The sequence below is a fragment of the Astatotilapia calliptera genome, chromosome 16 (assembly GCF_964374335.1).
Source record: "Astatotilapia calliptera chromosome 16, fAstCal68.1, whole genome shotgun sequence".
Taxonomy (NCBI): Eukaryota; Metazoa; Chordata; class Actinopteri; order Cichliformes; family Cichlidae; genus Astatotilapia; species Astatotilapia calliptera.
The window spans coordinates 31,486,922-31,508,995 of record NC_137437.1 but is presented as its reverse complement, the minus strand read 5'-3'; the positions used below and the strand labels follow the sequence as shown (position 1 = coordinate 31,508,995).

Sequence of the window (22,074 nt, the reverse complement as noted above, 5' to 3'; positions counted from 1 at the left end):
AAACAGAGCAGAAATGTTCCTGCTGGAGGGAGGAGGGAGAGGAGGAAAGCAGCACAGTGATGAGGAGGGATGGAAGATGAGGAGAGAGAAGATACTGGAGAAAAAAGACATCTGTGCAGAGGATGAGTAATAGAGCGAGGGGGTGCAACAACTGCTCACATCAATCATTGAGAAGATGAGAGGACAGCAGGGATGGAAGTCGATCAAAATGAGGAGATGATGACGAGTGTGGAACGCCGGCTGCTATCTGAGTCTGGGTCTGTGGTATGCTTTACGACATCGGAGGGAGGGGGAGAGAAGGGTTATAAAGAGGCGGGTGATTTCCTTCCCCTGGTCCCTTGGAATGAGCGTACAGTCCCACAGGGCTGGGCTGGACCCCTTTACAACACAATCAGAGGGGCAGGGGTTGGAGAATTTCCTCTTCCTCCACCCTCCTCACTCTCACTCTCTCCATCCTTCCTTTTTTCATTTGCTTCCCATGCACAAACACGTGAGCACCAACACGTGTACATATGATGCGCTAACATACACTCTACATCACTCGTGTGTGTACGCACACCAAATCCCTGAAATCACGATTCCTTAAATGTTTTTTTTCATCAGTTTTACACCTCTTTTTACACTGTAAGCGAAGCTACAAGATAAAACGTGAAGGTGGATGGATGGGTGGGTTTATTAAAGTAAAAACAAGAATGTCTTTGTCATGCTAAATGACACGCCACTTGCCCAAGTTTGAAACATTGTGGACTGGTAGGCATTTCCAGGTCCTATTTTAACCAAACATGAGTCACGAGCCATTCATCGTGAATCTCACTGCTTGGAGGTCAGTAAACAGCCTTGTGATGCATTAACACGGCCTTAACACACGGCCTGATCCCAACGTGTCAGGGGGACAAAAATAGCAGCACTGTGTGCAGGAAAGTCTCACAGTGACAAGAAACTTTTGGGGACAAAATAATCATTTTGAAAGCTTCATGAAAAAAAAGAATCTTGGAATCTCAATTAGGTGTTTTGTATTTACATAAAATATTCATGAACAAACACACTTTTAAAGCTGCAGTGTTTAAAAAGAAAGGTCTCCCACAACATTACACCTTTTACTTTTTTATATCAGGTAAAATTTAAATTGCACCACTGCATCTTCTGTGGGGTTTGTCACTCTTTATACTCCCTTACTTCATGAGAGGAGAGTATCACAGAGACATAAATTCTGAAGCTTGAAAAGAGAGCCCAAAGTAGGCTCAGGAGATCGGGTTCCCCCTCAGACCGCTCAAACATAATTATGGATTTTTTAATTGTTTATTTCTTTGGCCAAAGACATTTAAATACACTCCCCCCACCACTCAAAAACCAAAACAAAAAAAAACCAAACATGTTTTCTGCCCCAGCTTCAACTCCATTTATAGGTTGTAAACACCAAGTGTGTTTGAATTGGCATCTCTGGGTGTTTTTACTTGAAAGAATGTCTACTCAGTGGTTAGAAACCCACACATGCGGTAATGTTTTTTTTCCCTGTAAACACTGAAGAGACGGGACTTTCAGTGTTTATGATGAAGATGTCTAGCAAATGCAGGTGGGATATATAACATTTAACCTGCTTAAAAATATATATTTTCCATGTAATTATGTGCAATATGTGGAGAAAAACTGCCGAATCTCGCTGTTAGTTTGAATTATTTTTTCCAAGCAATGTCATCCAAATAGCAATAAAATAGCAAAAGTAATAATACATGCTGTGTTGCATAATTAACTGCATTAAATAAACAGAATCATCCATAAGCCAACCACTCATTTTGGAGTTTGTCTTAAAAACTGAATATTGTAGACAAAACAATTATCTTGTCACACAAGTGACTCCACAGACGACAGCATTAAATCTTCTATTGTTCCAAACGCTTGAAAACCTGCAGTAAATTTCTTAATTTCATCACCTGATCCCTGTTGCGTGGTGCAAAGAATGCTATGAATGTGTCTACACATGCACTCTGCTTGCACCAACCTGCAGTGCACTTGCTGCATTTTCTGTGTACTGTAGCATTAATGTCAGTAATTATCGGCACCCAGCCACCTCGATCCATCTTTTGACTCACACAGGGTGTCATCATTTAGCCCACATGTTTTCCCGAGCTAAAATCCCTGCCTGTGCTGGGTTTCTGCGGGTAAAGCCCCACCTTCATTCAGCTGCTCAGCGTTTCTTAACTTGGGAGATCCCCACAAACATTGCAGGGGAGTTGGATAAATCCTGAGCAAGAGTTCCCATGGACTCAGATCTGTGTCATGAGTTTGCTTCTTCCTGACAAAACAGGACTTCTGTTTGTTTACTCTTGTGTCTGGTTGTGTGTGTTTCACTGTGAGTATTAGTCTGACTTTGTTTTGTTGAAACAGCTGTTTCCCTAAAACAATGTGCAGCTATGGAGAAAAAACACAGGAAAACACTCAGGATTTAAGTTTCTGTAGAAGAATTCTGGAATTTTACAGTCTGCAGCAGATGTAGTGTGAAACAAAGACCTCTGCTGCCACCTGGTGGTTGCTGAAGTCCCTGAATCTGCCATGTTTTTCAAAACGTTGAGGTTTTGTTTTTTGTTTTTTTGTTTTTTTAATGGGGGCTCATGATAAGGGAGGCGTCCAACTTTTTGTCGGACTGCACGGCACTTTTATCAATTGTCTCACATTTTGATTGCCTCTGGTTTACAAAAGTGAACATCTGGTAAGAAATGTGTGCCTCAAAAAGTGACGTGCTGATCTGTGCATCCCTTCTGAAACCCCACAGATGAACACAAACTCTTTGCTCTTCAGTTTGTTGGGAGCTGGTTACCCTAATCATGACCCAAAGAGCCACAGTTTGTTGGAATTTTCTAAAGTGGTCCTGAGCAGCAGTGCTCCAGGCTTTCTGAAGCACTTTCAAAGGTTTTCTTGGACAATGGCAGCTTTTTCTCCAATTTTCAGTCCATTTTTGCACCTGATTATTTTCAGAGGAATGATCCTTTGTTGGTTAAGACTTAGGTGCCAAATTTATGCCTGACTGATTCCTAAGTCGAGGGATGAACCACTGTTATGGTTACACATAACAGACAAGTTAGCAATGAATCAATTTTAAATTGCATCTTAAGGCTTTGTTAGTAGTCCTGGTCGCGGAACACTGGACCAGCTCTTTATCCTCTCCAGGATACTTGAGGGTGCATGGGAGTTTGCTCAACCAGTCTACATGTGTTTTGTGGACTTGGAGAAGGCATTCGACCGTGTCCTCGGGGTGTCCTGTGGGAGGTCTTGCGGGAGTATGGGGTGTCTGGCCCATTGCTACGGGCCATTCGATCCCTATACAACCGTTGCAAGAGCTTGGTTCGCATTGCCAGCAATAAGTCGGACTCGTTCCCGGTGGGTGATGGGCTCCGCCAGGGCTGCCCTTTGTCTCCGGTTCTGTTCATAATTTTTATGGACAGGATTTCTAGGCGCAGCCAAGCGGCGGAGGGCTTTCGCTTTGGTGGCCTCAGAATCTCATCTCTGATTTTTGCGGATGATGTGGTTCTGTTGGCTTCATCGGGTGAGGGCCTCCAGCTCGCACTGGAACGGTTCGCAGCCGAGTGTGAAGCAGCAGGAATTAGGATCAGCACCTCCAAATCTGAGGCCATGGTTCTCAGCTGGAAAAGGGTGGAGTGCCCACTCCGAGTCGGGGATGAGTTCCTGCCCCAAGTGGAGGAGTTCAAGTATCTCGGGGTCTTGTTCGCGAGTGATAGGAGAAGGGAGCCGGAGATCGACAGATGGATTGGGGCTGCAGCTGCAGTAATGCAGACGCTGCACCGGTCCGTCGTGGTGAAGAGGGAGCTGAGTGTAAAAGCGAAGCTCTCAATTTACCGGTCGATCTACGTCCCTACCCTCACCTATGGCCACGAGCTGTGGGTAGTGACCGAAAGAACGAGATCACGGAGACAAGCGGCAGAAATGAGCTTCCTCCGAAGGGTGGCTGGCCTCTCCCTTAGAGATAGGGTGAGAAGTTCGGCTATCCCGGAGGGGCTCAAAGTAGAGCAGCTGCTGCTCCACATCGAAAGGAGCCAGCTGAGGTGGTTCGGGCATCTGACAAGGATGCCCCCTGGGCGCCTCCTGGGTGATGTATTCCAGGCATGTCCCACCGGGAGGAGGCCCCGGGGCAGACCCAGGACACGCTGGAGAGATTATATCTCTTGGCTGGCCTGGGAACGCCTTGGTATTCCTCCGGATAAGCTAGAGGAGGTGGCTGGGGAGAGGGAGGTCTGGGCCTCTTTGCTTAGGCTGCTGCCCCCGCGACCCGGCCTCGGATAAAGCGGATGAAGATGGATGGATGGATGGCTCTGTTAATAGCAGCCTGTCACAAAACACATGACATGTTCACATTTCTTTCTACAAAGCTGAAAACTCTCATATCTCAGTATGGTGTGGAGTGTGGGAGACCTAAAATAAAAAAAATAAAAATAAAAAAAATTAAAAAAACTATCTACAGCAAATGAACAGTATCTGAAAGTCATGTTCTTAAGAAAGAGTATAAAGAAGAGGAAAAAAATCCAGGAAAGACACGACACAGGACCTGAAAGAGTCTTCTGGATCTTCAGTTGATCCATTTGATGTTCACTGAAGCTTCATCAGAAGTGTCTCAGTGAAAGGACGGCTGTGAAGAAGCCACTGTTAAGCTAAGTTCACTTCATTAAGCTAAAAGAAACGGGGAGAAAAGGGTGGGGTATGCCAAATTACGCATTAGTGGCAACAGGTCTGGTCTGTCGGAGTGATGTGTCCAAATTTGAAATTTGCGGTTAAAATTGTGGAATCATCATTCGTCAACACTGATAAAATTGTGAACATCACACCATCAGATTTTGATCCACCATGCAATACCATCTGGAAAGCATCTGATTGGCAACAGCTTCATTTTTCAGCACAGCAATGACCCCAAACACGCTGCCAGTGCAGTAAAAGCACACCTGGATAGAAAAAAAAAAACACACACACTGGAACACTATCAGTCAACATTATTGAAGCAGCTTGAGATCATCTTGACAGAGAACAGAACAAAAACGCAGAAACATCCAAAGAAGAGCTTTGAATGTCTTTCAAGAAGTCTGAAGAACTATTCCTGAAGACTATTTGAAATTACAATAAGATGCCTCAAAGGGTTCAGGCTGTGCTGAAAAATCAAGGTCCTCATACTAAATATTGACTTTCAAGCTTGTTAGAATTGTCTAAACCCTGTTTTTGCCTTAACACGTAATATAAGGAAATAACGGGCATCTGAAGACTTTAGAGCAGTAGTGTAAATAATGAAAAGTGTATCACGTATCACGTTCTATTCAGTTAAATTTAAAACAGCATAAACTCATCAGGGATTCTTTTACCTCTTTTTACAGCCAGGCTTGCCCCCTGCTGGCTAACATAAAGAATGTCAGTATGTCAGGGACAGATTACATTCAACTGAACAGCATCAGATACGGTTGTAATGTTTCCATCAATCCAGCTGGTGGCTCCCTGACTGCATGAACTGATTTGTAGAGTTCACCGGGGACTGGTTTGTTTCCTCGTCTATTTGAACAACAAGCAATGTGCGCAGATTTCTTAGAACTGACAAGAAGCTAATCAGAGAGCAGGTGTGAGTGTTACAGAGTGTGAAGGTTTCAGAAGAAGAAACTAAATCTGTACAAAATCAACCCCGTTGTTTCTGACAGCGCAGAGAGCCCATGTGCCTGATCACTGCTCACTGAAAATCATTGTCCCATCAGTTTAGCAGATTAGTATAACGACATCTGACAGGGAGACGGTTACTTTCCATCATCTTCATCAATCTGCTCTCCTCGTTAAGCCAATGACTTCTGTCAAAGCACGGCATCACAGCTTCGTACGGTTTGTATGCGTGCGTACATTTGATGTGAACTTGGGCACTTGCTGCACAAATTGAAGTAAGATCTTACTCTGCTGGCGAGTAATGAGCCCATTTTGACACGATGCTGTAACACATGTTTTCACAGCCTAAGAATTTCTTAGCATCAGTGTACAGCTCCACGTGCAGGCAGTTCTAGTTGTGCGTGCATGTGCGCATGTTTGCTTGATGTGTGATAAGTGTGCATACTTGATGTGTGAGACGTGTGTGCATGTGTTTACCTTCACTGGGGTTTGCTACATACCAGCTGTGTGAGCTAAGCGGTCAAGAACAGAGCAACGATAACCTTCACTCTTGGTAACAAACACACACACGCACCTGCTATAGTAGATTTTCTCTGGTCTGTGGAGAGGACCCGTGTGCGGTCACAAAGGAGTCGCAGAGCTAGACTCTTTGCAGAAAAGTGCTTCTTATCAAACCTCCACCATTTTCTAAAAAATATTTTGGAGCTGCAGAAGTTTTATTAACTGCCTATGACTCTTCTGCCAAATTCTCAGTTGGATTTTACCTTTTAAGGGCACAATAGCAGCTCTAATGTACTACACACGAACATCTCTGTGAAAGAATATAAAAGCCAGTTCCTGCCTGCAGGCCCACCAAAACAGACGGCCTTTTTTTTTTCTTTTGTTTTGTTTTTTTAACTGGAAAATTTCGGCCCTGACCTGCGTCAACATGCTATTGTCGAAGTAACTAACACCTTGTATCTTAGCAACTGCTGAAGAGAGAGGAAGTGGAGGTGCTCCTGCCATTACGCGACCATGTGACTGGAGAGTGTTGGTAAACAAGAGCAGAAACAGGGAGGGAGGTACTGCAGGGCGATGGGAGTGGAGGTTTTGTTCTGAACAACCATTTAACACATGTTGGGTAATCGGCTTATTCACGATCTGGAAGAGAGTCCGATGAGAACACCGAAAACAATCCTCATGTCTGTTTGGTTACATGTGCAGAAACACGGGAAGCAGGGAGGAAGCAGGTGGCCCGCCTCCATCGAAATGCAGCAAAATGTGCACAATCAGCACCTAAAGCTCATTACCGTTTGCCCAAAAACCTCTTTACACTGAAGCGGTGTTATGAGACACACTGACACTTACATTTGTCTATTTTGTGTCCACAAGGTCTCCAGCTGACTACCTTTGTTCAGATTTCAGCAGTATGCTCATCAATTCTGATTGTCTTTTGATCCTTTGACCTTCAGATTTGTTTAGCAAAGCGCACGAGATGTTTTTAGAACTAAAAACACATGTGCAGGTTTTTAAGCTGCTGACATTAGAAGGACATTTGTGGTTTGGGTGCAGCACAATAAGACTGCTGGACCGCCACGTCCTGCATTAGCAACATGCTTTTCCTGTTAGGTGCTCGTCAGTGCTGCATAAGGACAAAATTAAACAGTTTCATTAGATATGGTGGTTGTTTAGACTTTTACTGCCACAAGACGCATTTTAAAACTACGTGAGAACGATTTACAGAATGGTGTGCTCTGTTTTTGCACAAAAAGGAATGAGATCACAGATACAAGTGGCAGAAATGAGCTTCCTCCAAACAGTGTCTGTGTTCAGGAGAATCATAGCTAGGTATTCTCTTTATTGCTGTTGGGCAGACGACATAGAGGGTGCGTGGACTACCAGATTAAAGGACAGCTTTTATTGTCAAGCTATCAGACTCCTCAAAAGCAACACCTGACACTTCCAATGGATAGATGGAAATTTTATGTGCTGTACGTTTTCTGAACGAGACAATCATGCTTCCAATAAAGGTCATTTTAAAAAGAAACCATAGGTTATAACAGCAGCTTTGTTTTCTGTAGCAGCTCAGTCTCACTTTTTATCATCTTTAAACCTGATACTGTCCCACCGTATTATGTCTATGAAGGTTCTCAGTCATCCAGGTCAATATGGATGGATGGATGGATGGATGAATGAATGAATGAATGAATGAATGAATGAATGAATGAATGAATGAATGAATGAATGAATGAATGAATGAATGAATGAATGAATGAATGAATGAATGAATGAATGAAAGAAAGAAAGAAAGAAAGAAAGAAAGAAAGAAAGAAAGAAAGAAAGAAAGAAAGAAAGAAAGAAAGAAAGAAAGAAAGAAAGAAAGAAAGAAAGAAAGAAAGAAAGAAAGAAAGAAAGAAAGAAAGAAAGAAAGAAAGAAAGAAAGAAAGAAAGAAAGAAAGAAAGAAAGAAAGAAAGAAAGAAAGAAAGAAAGAAAGAAAGAAAGAAAGAAAGAAAGAAAGAAAGAAAGAAAGAAAGAAAGAAAGAAAGAAAGAAAGAAAGAAAGAAAGAAAGAAAGAAAGAAAGAAAGAAAGAAAGAAAGAAAGAAAGAAAGAAAGAAAGAAAGAAAGAAAGAAAGAAAGAAAGAAAGAAAGAAAGAAAGAAAGAAAGAAAGAAAGAAAGAAAGAAAGAAAGAAAGAAAGAAAGAAAGAAAGAAAGAAAGAAAGAAAGAAAGAAAGAAAGAAAGAAAGAAAGAAAGAAAGAAAGAAAGAAAGAAAGAAAGAAAGAAAGAAAGAAAGAAAGAAAGAAAGAAAGAAAGAAAGAAAGAAAGAAAGAAAGAAAGAAAGAAAGAAAGAAAGAAAGAAAGAAAGAAAGAAAGAAAGAAAGAAAGAAAGAAAGAAAGAAAGAAAGAAAGAAAGAAAGAAAGAAAGAAAGAAAGAAAGAAAGAAAGAAAGAAAGAAAGAAAGAAAGAAAGAAAGAAAGAAAGAAAGAAAGAAAGAAAGAAAGAAAGAAAGAAAGAAAGAAAGAAAGAAAGAAAGAAAGAAAGAAAGAAAGAAAGAAAGAAAGAAAGAAAGAAAGAAAGAAAGAAAGAAAGAAAGAAAGAAAGAAAGAAAGAAAGAAAGAAAGAAAGAAAGAAAGAAAGAAAGAAAGAAAGAAAGAAAGAAAGAAAGAAAGAAAGAAAGAAAGAAAGAAAGAAAGAAAGAAAGAAAGAAAGAAAGAAAGAAAGAAAGAAAGAAAGAAAGAAAGAAAGAAAGAAAGAAAGAAAGAAAGAAAGAAAGAAAGAAAGAAAGAAAGAAAGAAAGAAAGAAAGAAAGAAAGAAAGAAAGAAAGAAAGAAAGAAAGAAAGAAAGAAAGAAAGAAAGAAAGAAAGAAAGAAAGAAAGAAAGAATGAATGAATGAATGAATGAATGAATGAATGAATGAATGAATGAATGAATGAATGAAAGAAAGAAAGAAAGAAAGAAAGAAAGAAAGAAAGAAAGAAAGAAAGAAAGAAAGAAAGCCTTCAATTCTAAGGTCAAATGTAGGGAATCGCAGATTTAAGCCCTACAGCAAATGCATACCTTGAAACTAAGCTTACCCTAATGAAATCAACAGATTATGTATTTAGATTTTACACAATGAGAATACACTTTTCAAGTGTTTCCAAAGCCCGAGCTCTTAGCTCTCTTAAAATCAGCTGAGTGCTTCTTTAAGTCTAAATACTTTAAATGTATCTGGGTACCATATTCTGCATCCTTGTCTCGTTGCTTCTAGTTTTGGCAAAATGGGAATTTAATGAATCATATGACATGGAGACAAACGAAGGAAGAGAAAAACAGAGACTGCTAGACGTCTGCTGTCTGAGCAGACAGCTGTCTCCTGTTCACTTTGTGTTGTCATCGTAAATCTGTCTCACACACACACACACACACACACACACACACACACACACACACACACGACCAAAGCCAGATACAAGTAGGGGAAGAGAATTATGCTGAGGTAAATTAAATCAAAATAGAGTCCAGTGAAGCCTTGCCATGATGGTTTAGTCCTCTAATAAATCATATCTTACAGGCGGTGGTCCCAGGTGCTGTCCTGTGTCAGTTTATGAGAACACTTAAGGGCTGTCTCCACACACAAGTGTATGCTGTTTAACCAAAACAGACTGACAGCAGCAGTGAGTGTGCGTCACATAGAAATACATCTTTTTGGGGAATGATTTATCATTTTCTGATCACTGCAAAGTGCACCAATGGAGATCTTTGTGGCATTTTAATGGAATTATTTGGCTAATAACAAGGTTTGCTACAGGAGACGGTTCATTCAAGAAGGCTTCTACATCAGGTTTTTTTTTTTTTGAGTATTTTACTTGTCTGTCAATTAGCACTTATTAGCAATAATCTATGTATATTGCCCATACACATGTAGTTTGCCTACTAAGATTTGTAGAATTAGCTAACTTAGCCTTCCACCCTCTCATCCAACAGCAGTGTTCAGGCTTGTAAATGTAGCCCAGAAACATTTTTTTGAACAGTACGTGTTGTTATTGTTGCGTAAGCAGCAGATGCAAGTTTGCTCCTGTGAAATACAGCATCCTATGCAGAACATGAAGGCTAATGTGAAGATTTAATTACATAAATTATCCCACCAAACACATTCAGAACACCTGGAAGCACAAGTTAGATCAGAGGATAAAGCAGGTGTTGAAGTTCAATTATTTTCTAAGCCTTTTATGATCCCGGAGGAGAAGACTTTACTGTGCCAGCATAATCTGCTCCTGCATCATTTTGCTTTATACTTGCAGTAGACACAGTCACCTAAAGACCTGCTCTAGTATCGCAACTGAGGAAAAGATTGTGCTCTTCTTCTGCTCTATTTGTTATGTAATAGGAGATATAACCACACCTTATATAACCGCACCTCCTGAGCTTTTGGCACTTTTTTAACATGAGCATTGCACAATAATATGTCAGACTGCCTTTGAGGAGCTGATAAGATACCAAAAAACAAGTAATGTTCATGTTTTTCTAAGCTACATCAACCAATCCTGTGTCAGTTTTGGGAAGATGCAAACTAAATATCCCCCCCACTGTGTGCCAACCCACACATCCAGCCTTTTCCACATGGATTCATTTGACGTTATCGGAGTGAAAACAGGCATTTCCACAACAGCACGATGTGCCAAGCAGGCCGAGGTCATACATGCTTCCGTTTTTGTTTTTGTCCTGCTCTGCACACTGGACCGAAAAGATTTACTGCGTCGAAATGGTCAGAAAACAGTGACCACATTAACGTCGGTTACTCCGTCTCAGCTTCTTTCCTGCGATTGTTTGACGTTTTATGTTATAAGCCTATCGCAGTAGTTTCAGGTTTAAAAAAAACTGTAAAAACATAAAAATAACCTCAGAAGGGTCCTGGCTATGTTAGTATATCCATTTAACACAGAGACACCCTGCAGTGTATATTTTTAAATGAGAAAACATGCCTCCATCTTTATTCTATTAATAATGACTGCACCAATGGAACGATGCGAATCAATCAGCCGTCAGTCAACCACATTGTCTCTTCAGTAAACACCATTAAGGAAATTGAGAAGCTGTTAACCTTTAACCCTCCTGGAGCTTCTTCTGCCGTCCTCTGTCACTTAACTGACTAAATCCCGACACAAAGGCGACCCCAAGTAACCTTGGATGACCTCTCATTTAGACCACTGATGGATGTGTAACAGATATTGCCTTCAATGTTTTCCTGACTGCAGCAGTTAATATTACCATCCCTGTGTGCCTGTTAACTCTAGCTCGGGGAGATTTAAGTGATCAAACAGAGTTTAGATTAGGAGTCTAACGAAAGTGTTTTGCAGCCTGTTTCCAAAAAACATAATGCAATCATTTGTAAATCATTTTAATGCTATAGTTTAATGAAAAAATGCATGCAAGTAGCAAAAATGTATGCTCATTTTCTATTTGAAAATTAAAAACCTGAAACGGTAAAGAATTTAGGGACGAGTCTGAAAGCCAGCGCTGAGTGGACTCAGGTGGTATTTTATTAAAAACAGACGTATTTCTAAAGTGGAAATCACCACAAGGACTCAGCAACACCTCTGGAACCCATCATCAGTGAACACAGTTTGCTGCTGAATTCTAATTAAAACTGTCTGGATTGATAATTTGCGCAAATTCTTATTAGTGCCTGAAGCTAAGTGACCTATTCCAACTGTTGTGAAGAAGTACATGTATAACATGTGCTGGTGGGGGCTTTGTAAGGTGTGTATTACACATTGTAAATGGGTGTATTTTAACCACAACTCAGTAGCTTTTGCTCAAAACCGTAACAAACAAGTGAAAGCAAAAACTTTCCAAGGAGTTTCCCCCCAAAGTCAGGTGTGTTTATGCCTCTGTAGTCGTGCCTGCCTGCTCCGAATATGACACTTCTTGGGACCTAAAAGTGGAAATGCTTCTTCAGGTGTTCGTCGTATATGTAGTTTCAGAAATGGTAACATGGTTCAGACTGTAGAAGCAGGGAATCAACTCAACTGTTTAGTATGAGGACTTCTGGACAAAATGCACACTAGTATAGATAACAAGATCTGCTTTCTTGTCTGAAAATCGAAGTATGTAAGTCTGACCAATCAAAGTGAGCTGAACATATTTTTGTTCGTCAACTCTCCCAGAAATGGTAGGTCAGACTGTATATGAACCTTGGACCCTGAAAATATTATCTTAACCACAAAAAAGGAGGATTAAGATAAGATCCTTTTAACTACAAAACAATGCTTGGCTCGGCTCACATAGGCAACAAACTGAAACTCTTTGAAATGCTTTCTAGCTAAGTGGTAATGAGTGCAAATATTAGACAATTTTTACAATTTTATTGTTTTGTTTTTATTGCTTTAACATTATTATTGTGTCTAAAATAGGTCTCTTTTAAATGAGACTGAGTCTCAATGGGATTACCTGTATAAATAAAGGTTAAATTAAAAAAAAGAAAGATACTAAAGGTAGGCTCATCAACAAAAAACGTTAACAGAGCATAACTCTGCTTGAATTCTGTCATCATCACGAGGAGAGCTGCTGGGGTGAGTCCTGATGTGGGTGCTTCAGGACAGGTGACTGACCTCGGCAGATGAATCCGTCTTGGATGATGGTTTGTTTGCAGACGCTGCAGTGCTTTGCCTTCTTGAAAGTCTTCACCCGGAACGTGTGGGAATGAAGAGCCTCCAACTCCTCTGGCTGCAGTCAGGAAAACAACAACAAAAGACAAAAGAGGAGGAATGTTAGTTTAAAAAAAATGTTGCAAGCTTCACTGAGTCCAGGTGGCGTGAGTCATTGAGCGGTATTTTTATGGCCAGAAGATCATTCAAAACACAAATGAAATCATTTTATAAGCTAGACAATACTGAATCTATAAAGTCAAACTGTAAATCATATATCAACCCTTACATTCATCTCAGGAGCAACCCCTCCTCCAGAGGCAAATCATTACAACTAAGTTATTTGTGCTTAAAAACTTTGCTTCAAAGTCCTCTAAAGTCCTCCCAGGAAGTAAAGCTGTGGGGGTTTAAGCTGTCAGAAGCAAACAAAAAACGAAAACACTGTCTTATCTCCTGTTTTTCTTTCTTTCAACCACCTCCTACTCCTTTCTCCTCCCCACATTTGACCTGTCATCTCTTTGCCCTCCTTTGCAGGTGTGTTACACAACTCTGGAGAAACTTTATCTCCCAGGCCTGTTAAACATCCCCGAGTGTCTGTCTGCAGCCTGCTGTTTTTCCTTCACCATGTACCATCCAGCGTCCAGCCCTTTTCCTGCCGGCTTTGTAAACGCAATTTAAGGTCGTGACACACACCAAACACAAAAGTGAGACCGACTCCTGCAGGGTCTTTGTGAGAAACGTGCGTCATATTTCCATAAGCCCCCCCCCTCTCCCAAAATGTTCAATCATGGGAAACGTGACATAATTTTTGTTGTTTATTTGCTCAGCTGGTCTCAGTTTGTGTCTTAAGGGAACAACAGCTTAACAGATTATACTGTTAAAGACACTTTTATATTTAATTAGAAAAGGCTGAAATGCATTGGGCAAGAACTGCAAAACAAACTTACACAACACTGACAGTATAGCACCATGTAATACCTCTGCAATCCTACTGAATTTTTCTCTGTAAACGTCTCCATGCACGTGTAGGATTTTTTCATGCATCTAAGTGCCTCAACTCTACATACCTTCAGTACTGGGATGAAAGAGAAAATGGATGTGTTTTCAACACAGGAAGTGCCCGTTAGCATGGCGTTCAGCCATGAGGCTTCCATTAAGAGTGTGTGTCTGTGTGTGTGTGTGCGTGCACATGCCGGACAGGACTAAGTGACCATGTGGTTGGCATATTGGGGGACTTCTTGTACAGGAATTCTCAAACTAGAAGACCACAGAGACATATTGAGCATGTTAGAAGGAAACTCAAGTAGTTCCCTCTCTGAAAGAGCTGCCAGACCACCAACCATCACAACCTTAAAACCACTAATGCCCCCCTCCGTTTTTATTCTTCTCAGTCCAAACAGAAATCTTGTTGGAAGGCAGCGGAGTGAGAAATGACAGCACAGGAATAACGCTTCAATTATAAATCAAACTAAGTATCTGTTGGACTAAGTGTGTAGTCTGTTCCCATTTAACTGCTCTACAGTAAAGCTAACTGGTCATCAAAGTGCTACACTCCCTGTAACAACAATAGCTGTAATTTCTTTGCACTGTTAGATATGTAATTCCAGAGAGGTTTGGATTTACATGGTTTGGTTTTTAACAGTCTTTTCTAGATTTGTTCTGGTCTGTTTTGTACAACTAATAGGCAACATCAAAGGCATCATCGGAATTGTATGATTAAGCTTTCTTGGAACTTGATTTATATTAGTGATTTGCACTGTCTGAGCCTGGATTTCCTGTCATCTGGGAAGCAGTTAAAACACAAGCAGGTAATATTTCAGGTTACTCTCTAATATAACATTGAGTTCAACACTGCAAACGCTAAAATGACTCAACAAGACTTGACAAAGATTTAAAACCGGGGTCAGTGTTTAGGTATGACAGGTCTACAACATTTCCTTTAAAGGGCAAAAGCTGTTATTCTTGCACTTCCATGGACTCGGGGGAAATGTCGAAACTTGTTGATGTAGGTTTTTTACGATTTATCAGCATTTCCTGTCATACAGGCTCAATAGTATCATCCATTAAATATGGCTGACTGGCACAAAGACAGATGCAATTTTTTGGGTGTGAAACCTGAAGCCAGTGCAGAACTGCATGAAGCCTGCATTTATAACAGGCATCAGGGGTGGCAGAAACATCTATTGTCCGACAGAAGTCAGAAAACAGCCTTCAGCCTTGACCCTTAAACACTTTCCTGAAGAGTTTATGACACCAATCAATAACTTCTTGTCATATTAATAGAGTCCTTTTTGCAAATATTGGTCATTCTAGGCATCAGACAAGAACATCATCCAGGATATGCTCAAGAATTTGGGATTTACAAATCAAACAGCTTCACAGAAACATCCACACTTGCACGCACATCTGGGTTCAAAACGCCAAGATGTCAGTGATGAAAACACTCATCTCAAGTCTTGGGAACTCTACAGAAATACATGATTATCAATCCTGTCAACTTCCACATAGTGTTGAACCAAAGATCCACCATATTAAAAGAAGTTTTAGCAAGATCGTAGTGTCAGTATGTTCTGGTAGCAGACATCTCTCTCCAGAGGTCTTAAAAAATAACATTCAAAAGGCTGGCACTGTGAATAAGGCTTTACAGCTTTATGATGCATTACACTTTCTCAGAATTGATAGTTTCTCTGATTCACGAGCTTATCCAGAGGTTTAGCAACTTAAACATACTCCAACAGCTCTATGCAGAACTTCACTGTTTGTTTTTCAGAGCCGGATGGCAACAGCAGGACAGCAGACCCTTCATTCCATCTCCCGACTACGCCTTGCCACAACATAATGTGATTAGCTTAATCTAGTTAGACTGAAATAATGACCATGGCTGTGCAGGATGCACCATGTTGGCAAGGGGGCTTTTCTGAGGAGGAGTGAAGGTCCCTGGTTGGCACTCGTATGTATCTTGCCAAGGCCCTGGCTGCCACCTGCTGGTTTAAGACTTTGGATATGGATTTAGACTTTGAGAGGCTGGAAAAGCGTGATATGTGGGTTTAATCGTATGCTCGGTCACAGTAATTCAAGCATGTCTAAGCTTTGCCAAATTACACCAAATTTAATGGACACTGATACTGCTGGAATGAGGCAGGGCGCAGATTACGTTTATACAGAAACACTGTTTTTACTTCCAGGCTGTTGGGGAATCAACTGTCAACATAAAGAGTCTATACTATCAGCAGGCAGGTGGCTGGAGGAACACCTGCCTTTAAATTGCTTTTTGTCAAATGTCTATTCTCAAACCACACAATCAAAAACAGTCATTAAGTCCTGTGGGGGCTACAATGACATCACCTGTTTTGGATGCAATTACCACAACGATACTTGGGAAAGGATGTGAGGCAGTAGTGCGCTCTTTAGTGAACTCTCATGTACTCTGCTTCCACTGGTACATTTTAAATTTCATTAAAAAAAAAAAATTATATATTGCATAACAATACAGTAAATTAAGCTAACAGTAAAAGAAAGCTCTCAGATGTCTCTAGTGAAATAAAAAAAATGTGAAAAAATGACAGGAATCTGTTTTTAAAACAAGCCAGAATATCAAAACGTTAACATAAAGTAAAGCAGGTAACGTAAAAATAAATGGAAAATTAAATGTAACATGCTACAAACCCAGGTGTCAGTTGCTGGGGGGATGTGATCATCCTAATTCTCCCCACAAGTGAAATCCCATCACATGGTTATCCTCAATGTTGCCCATCATTTCCACTCAGGGCTACAGGTCTTTGTGTCCTGTTTTTACTCAGATTTTGATGCACATCTCCACAGCTTCAACATTACATGACACAAAAGAACATCACTCAGTAGTTTTTTTATTTTTGTTTGTTGGTTTTCTCATCAGCAAAAGTTCTACAGCGGAGCCAAAGCTAAAGGGTGACATGAAAATCCTGCAGACCACTGACTAGTCAGGGAGAAACACGACTAACGGGTGAAACACAGAACATCAAACTCGCTGGCTTCCTTTTCTAAAACCAGAGTTCATATCTTTGCTGTGGCATACAGCCTCCCACCAAAAAAGCCATCATTGTTTTATCATCCATCATTTCTGTTTACACTACCTTTCTGTCACGTTGGCTATGATGACCCAAGTACCGTCTGCAGTGGAATAGAGAAGTTTGGACTCCTTTAAAAGTAGATGCCTTCTCCATGCACAAGGAAATTCATTTTAATAAATTTGGGAGTTCCTGTGGAGCTATAATCATGAACTAGGGATGGTCATGATGGTTACGAATAGTCATTAAACTATAAAAACAAATCTAATCTAAATCTGTTTCCTGTCATAAGTAGAGGTATTTTATAAGTAGAGGTATTTTTCTTCTCTCTTTAGTAATGAGACAATGTTTTGTAATTCCTTGTCTATAACAAACTCTCACTCTCTTCCTCTCTCTCTCCCTCTCTCTGACACACACACACACACACACACACACACCTCTACACTATGCTGCACTGTGTTAAACAGGCAGGATGTCTCAATCCAGGAGTCTATTCAGCGGCCTCTTTGACCACTCCTGAGCCTTCTCACACTCTCCCAGCCCTCTATCCATTCACACACCAGGACTTAACCAGTCAGACAGCCAGGGTGGGGGGTGGTGGTGGGGGTTGGACGGTACAGTCGTCCACTGTTATGCCACTTGTCTTGTTTGTACATTTTTATTCTCTGACTTCTGTGGGTAGAGCGGTTAAAATGAGGCTGGAGGAGTGTAATGTGCATAGAGGATACTCGAGCTGAAATTCTTTTGACTTTGAGAGGTTTAAATTTGCAGTATCACTCGAGTGCCAAGCAGTTCAAGACATCCTCCTTCACACAGCCACACAAAAGAAAGAACTCCTCAACACGTCCGTCTGTTTGAGTCCGCTTGCCCTCACCAGAAATCTGCGCTTCAGTCGTTTAACCCCAAAATGTAAATACGGCGCGCAGCAATATAGCAGGACGCTCCCTTTTGTCAGCCCTTAATTGTTTCCGATCATTAGCGATGCACCCGGGGCTCTCAGACTTTGTTTATTGTTTCGGGGTGGAGTATATGGGGGATTCGACTGAGGATGATGAGGAGACCTATGGGGGTGGGGAGCACAGATCTGCAGAATTAAAGACGTCCCTCTGAGTGCGTTCATGGGATATGAAGCCCAAGCTGATCATTTTTTGTTTCAACCTGTAGCGGCCCATGCAAATGGACTCTGTCCCTCACATTTGCGTCACACTTCAGGCTCTCAAATGGACCACAAAGGAAGGAAATGGTTTCAGACAACCACCCGGGACCCCCGAAAGCTGGGGTCAGGGTGTACAAATACCCCCCCCTCGTCAACTCAGGCACTGCAGCTCCTGGGAACAGACTCCCGTTCCCTTAGAGACGCACACATAATCTCCTGCCTAACACTCATTAGCACGCATGGGCAAAACAGGCGCTCTCGTGCATAAAGATGTGCAAATACGTACACACAGATGAACAGACCTCCTACATCACACATTCATACACATATGTGCAGAAATAACTGACCATCACTCACAAATTCCACCCTCATTTTACACTTTTCATTCCTAAAAGTTGTAAAAAGAAGAGGAAGGTCTTCACTTAGCAGCTGCTACCTTTCCACTTTTCCCAGTTTAGTTTTAGGCACAGCCTGGAACGGTAACAAAAGGGCTGACATCAAGAAGTTTAAACCAGATTTTTTCCTCTTTAATGGAACAATAGGTTTAGATGTTAATCAATACTGTGTTGTTAAAATTTAAGGTTAAAAGATCTGTTATTTTTATCTGTATTGGGCTCCCTGGACTGTTGTGGTTGACGGGGCTCAGCATGAGAGCTGCTCATGCTTTCACCAGTACCAGCTGTCCAGCCATCAGCAGCAGAAGTTTTACATCCACCACTTTTGCAAGATTCTAGCCTGATGCACATTGGGCTTTAATATCTGCAGTCTAAAAAACAATCTTTGGTTTTGTCATCGTTCCTCTTTGTTTTGGGGGGCATTGATTGCACTGTCAGTAACACCCACATCAGTCCAGAGGCATTTCTTGTTAAGTCATGACATTAAATCTTTAAGTTTTACTTTTTTCTGTTCCTTCACAAAAATTCTTTTTTCTTTTTTTCACTTTACAGATTTGGATTTTCTTGATCGCTAAACTGACACATTGCCTGTAAAGAGTCTTGACAACATTGTGCTGGAGGGATAAAACACACTTGTGGTCGAGTTCATCATTTTCAAATGATGCATTTTAACAACTGTTTGCTTACGTTTACATGTAGTGGACGTAGTGGTTTCTGATTAGTTTGTAGTTCTGGTTGATATATTTTGCCAGTGATAGGATTAGTTATTTGTGTGATGAACACTAATGAATTATTACATTTTCAAGCTAGTGGCTTCAGAACACAAAAACCAGTGTGTGGACAGTATTATCATCATTGCCACCACTTGTTTGGCCAGCATTTAGTCACAATATATCTGCTACGCTGGCTCAAGGTGTCCATCAGAGGCAGCTACAACCAAAAACCTCTGCACAGCTGCAGGCTGCACTCAGCCATTCCTCCACAGCAGATCCTCCATGCATTGTGTCCTCATATCAAATGTCTTGTGTATACATATATTAGAACACTGGTAACTACAATCTAAAACACAAAACTGTGTTTATTTAATCGACTACTACAAGTAGACATTAAATGATGGGCAATTTTATTCATCATTTTGTTTTTTGTTCTCCTCATGGGAGGATTATGGGTCAAACTGGGGGCATGGGGGTACCTCCCAAAGGCAATGGCAGGGGAAACAGTGTTGTCCAAGAACTCAAAATGCACAATTACAGAAACATGATCTCGTCACGTAGCGAAAAACCGCCATAATTTGATTAATGGCAGAAAAATTAAACTCAAATTTGAGATTTTCTTTTTTAAAAACATCTGAAACACATTTGTCCAAGGCTGAGTTTTAGATTTCAGATAGCACTGTTTTTCTTGCAATGGATATAAAGTTTTAGAATCATACTGTTCATACAGCTTCAGCATGTATTAGGTAATGTTATAGTATGGAGATAAACCCTTCCAGACTCTGCTTGGCGACAGACATTCCAGCTGAATAAGGTAACCAAGAGGCTGTTTTTCTCCTCAAGTTTAGAATTCAAAACTATTCCCTCGACTGCTTCCCACATGTGACTCATGCAGAGACCTACGTATGTACACACACTGATTTCCCCTCTGATTACACTGGCACTTGATGCATTACCTCATATACACACAGAACCATGTTTGTATGGGTACAAACGCCTCTGACACTTAGACTGAATTGAGCAGTACGGCCATCAGCTGTAAAAGCTGTAAGAGTAAAGTAAGTTTAAAAACAAAATATAAAAAAAAAATAAAATAAAAATAGAATTGCAAACAAAATTTGGTTCCTTTTAATAATAAACAGACAATAAAAAAAAAAACCCGTATACCATACACACAACACAAAATATTAAAGGATCAAAGACATGAAGTGGGAATGTGTGAGCAAACTAAAGTTTATTTTTAAACTGTCTTTACAATATCTGATACAAATTTTTCAAATCCATGTGCATCTAACAGTAGTTTTCTGACAAAAGCCCCATTTTTTAGTAATTATGAATTTTGCTTTCAATGTGATATGGCTAAAATGGTTATTTCAGCACACCAGTAAAATCATCAGGACTAGCTAATTGTTTTCTTTTACTGAAAACAATTAGCTAGTGTTGTACTAGAAGGCCACACGAGGCATTATCACAGTCAATGGGAGTTAAAAACAAAATGTATTTCTTAAGTTTAATTTCATATCAGTCAGTTCCAGGGTCAAATGTTCACTGTCCCTAAAAACAAGACAAAGAAACAGACATACCACTGACAGTTAAAGAGTAAAATATTTTTATAATCCTGATAACGTGCTCATAGTCAAGTGTAGCATCCAGGCATCCATGGAAAACAAAATAACAAGGCTAAGAGTAAGAAGATAGGAGTAAACTAGCTAGATGTCACCTAAAGATAAGTAGGCTAATGCTCAATCAGCAGAGAAAAGTGCCATCACATGACAAAAATTACATTAAAAAATGAGGATAAAAAATTAAAAGTTAGAGAATCTGAGATGACCCCATTCACACGATGATACTGGCAATTAATATGGTGCACCACAATTCAATTTATGTGTGTTAGAGGAAAAAAGTTACATCTGTTACATCAGTTACAGCTGGCTAGACGGCTGGGGTGTAACATTTCTCCAAAACCACCATTTGCTGGCACAGCATCCGAATTTAAAATGTCAAGAAACAAAAGATGTAGCTACTACTATTGCCCTACTATCTTACCCTGAAATTCCTGACCTAACAAGTGTTGCTGGAACAGTCCACAGTAATTGCTTATTCTCCACTTAAACTGGTCCTAGAAACTAACAATGACACCACTCCCCATGACCAAAAAGAACCCAACCAACCAAACAAAAAAAAAAAAAAAACCCAAAACAAAGACATTTTGTCTTCATATTGATAAGAAAATAGAACTTTTCACCAGGTTTCATGCAGAAAAAAAAGTAAGTGTTTTGTGATTTTTCAGCTGTAGTGAGAAGAGGTGAGAAAGAAGCCGCCACAACAGAAGAGACGGACAAGCACCAGCCGTCCGTCCTCCCCTTCTGTGTCGATTTCCTACAGCGTGAATGGAGGCAGTGAATAGCATATACACACAGTATAGTGCTTCATTATTGACCCCCACCAATCGAACACTATTGTTCTTCCCGCTGAGGCCAGAAGACTAACCGAGACCTCTGCAGTCAGCTGGGTTAATGAGCCAGCTAGCACACTACAATCTCTCATATGGGACACCATATGCATGGATAGACATTTTAACAAGATGCATTGGAGTGATCACTGCATGTCTCCATCTATGTTTTTGTGTATACACATGTAACGCTCACTGACTCAATGAGTGTGCAAGCAAAACTAATTTCAGATGACTGCAAACAGAATTTCTGAAAGATTTCTCAAAAGCTTTTTCTACTTTTGTGACGACCCCCCCTCCCATCCTCCAGAGGACGGTCCCCTTTCACAAAAGGCTGCTATTCTTCATTTCAGCTGGCAAAGGACAACTGACCTCTAACCTATCTCCTCTTCCCCACGACCTGACCTCTTTCCTCCACGCACTACCTTCATCGATTCAAGTCTTTCCCCATCACCAGCTAAAAATCCAAAACAATCGTAACCTCTATTCTCTTTCCATCTAAACTCATGATATCATGTGACTATAAACAACTCAAATAGTTGGGGGGGGGGGGGGGGT

The 22,074-nt window shown here is 40.7% G+C and overlaps 1 protein-coding gene across 22 annotated transcripts in view; it reads right to left on the bottom strand.

The window, feature by feature from the left end:
- tns1b (tensin 1b) overlaps nt 1-22,074 on the bottom strand; it is a 195,486-nt gene that overhangs the window by 122,133 nt on the left and 51,279 nt on the right. For all 22 annotated transcript variants that reach the window (XM_080290504.1, XM_080290525.1, XM_080290505.1 and 19 more), the window contains exon 2: nt 12,719-12,833. In XM_080290504.1, the coding sequence (XP_080146630.1) occupies nt 12,719-12,833 (115 nt within the window). The remainder of the gene's footprint in view (nt 1-12,718; nt 12,834-22,074) is intronic.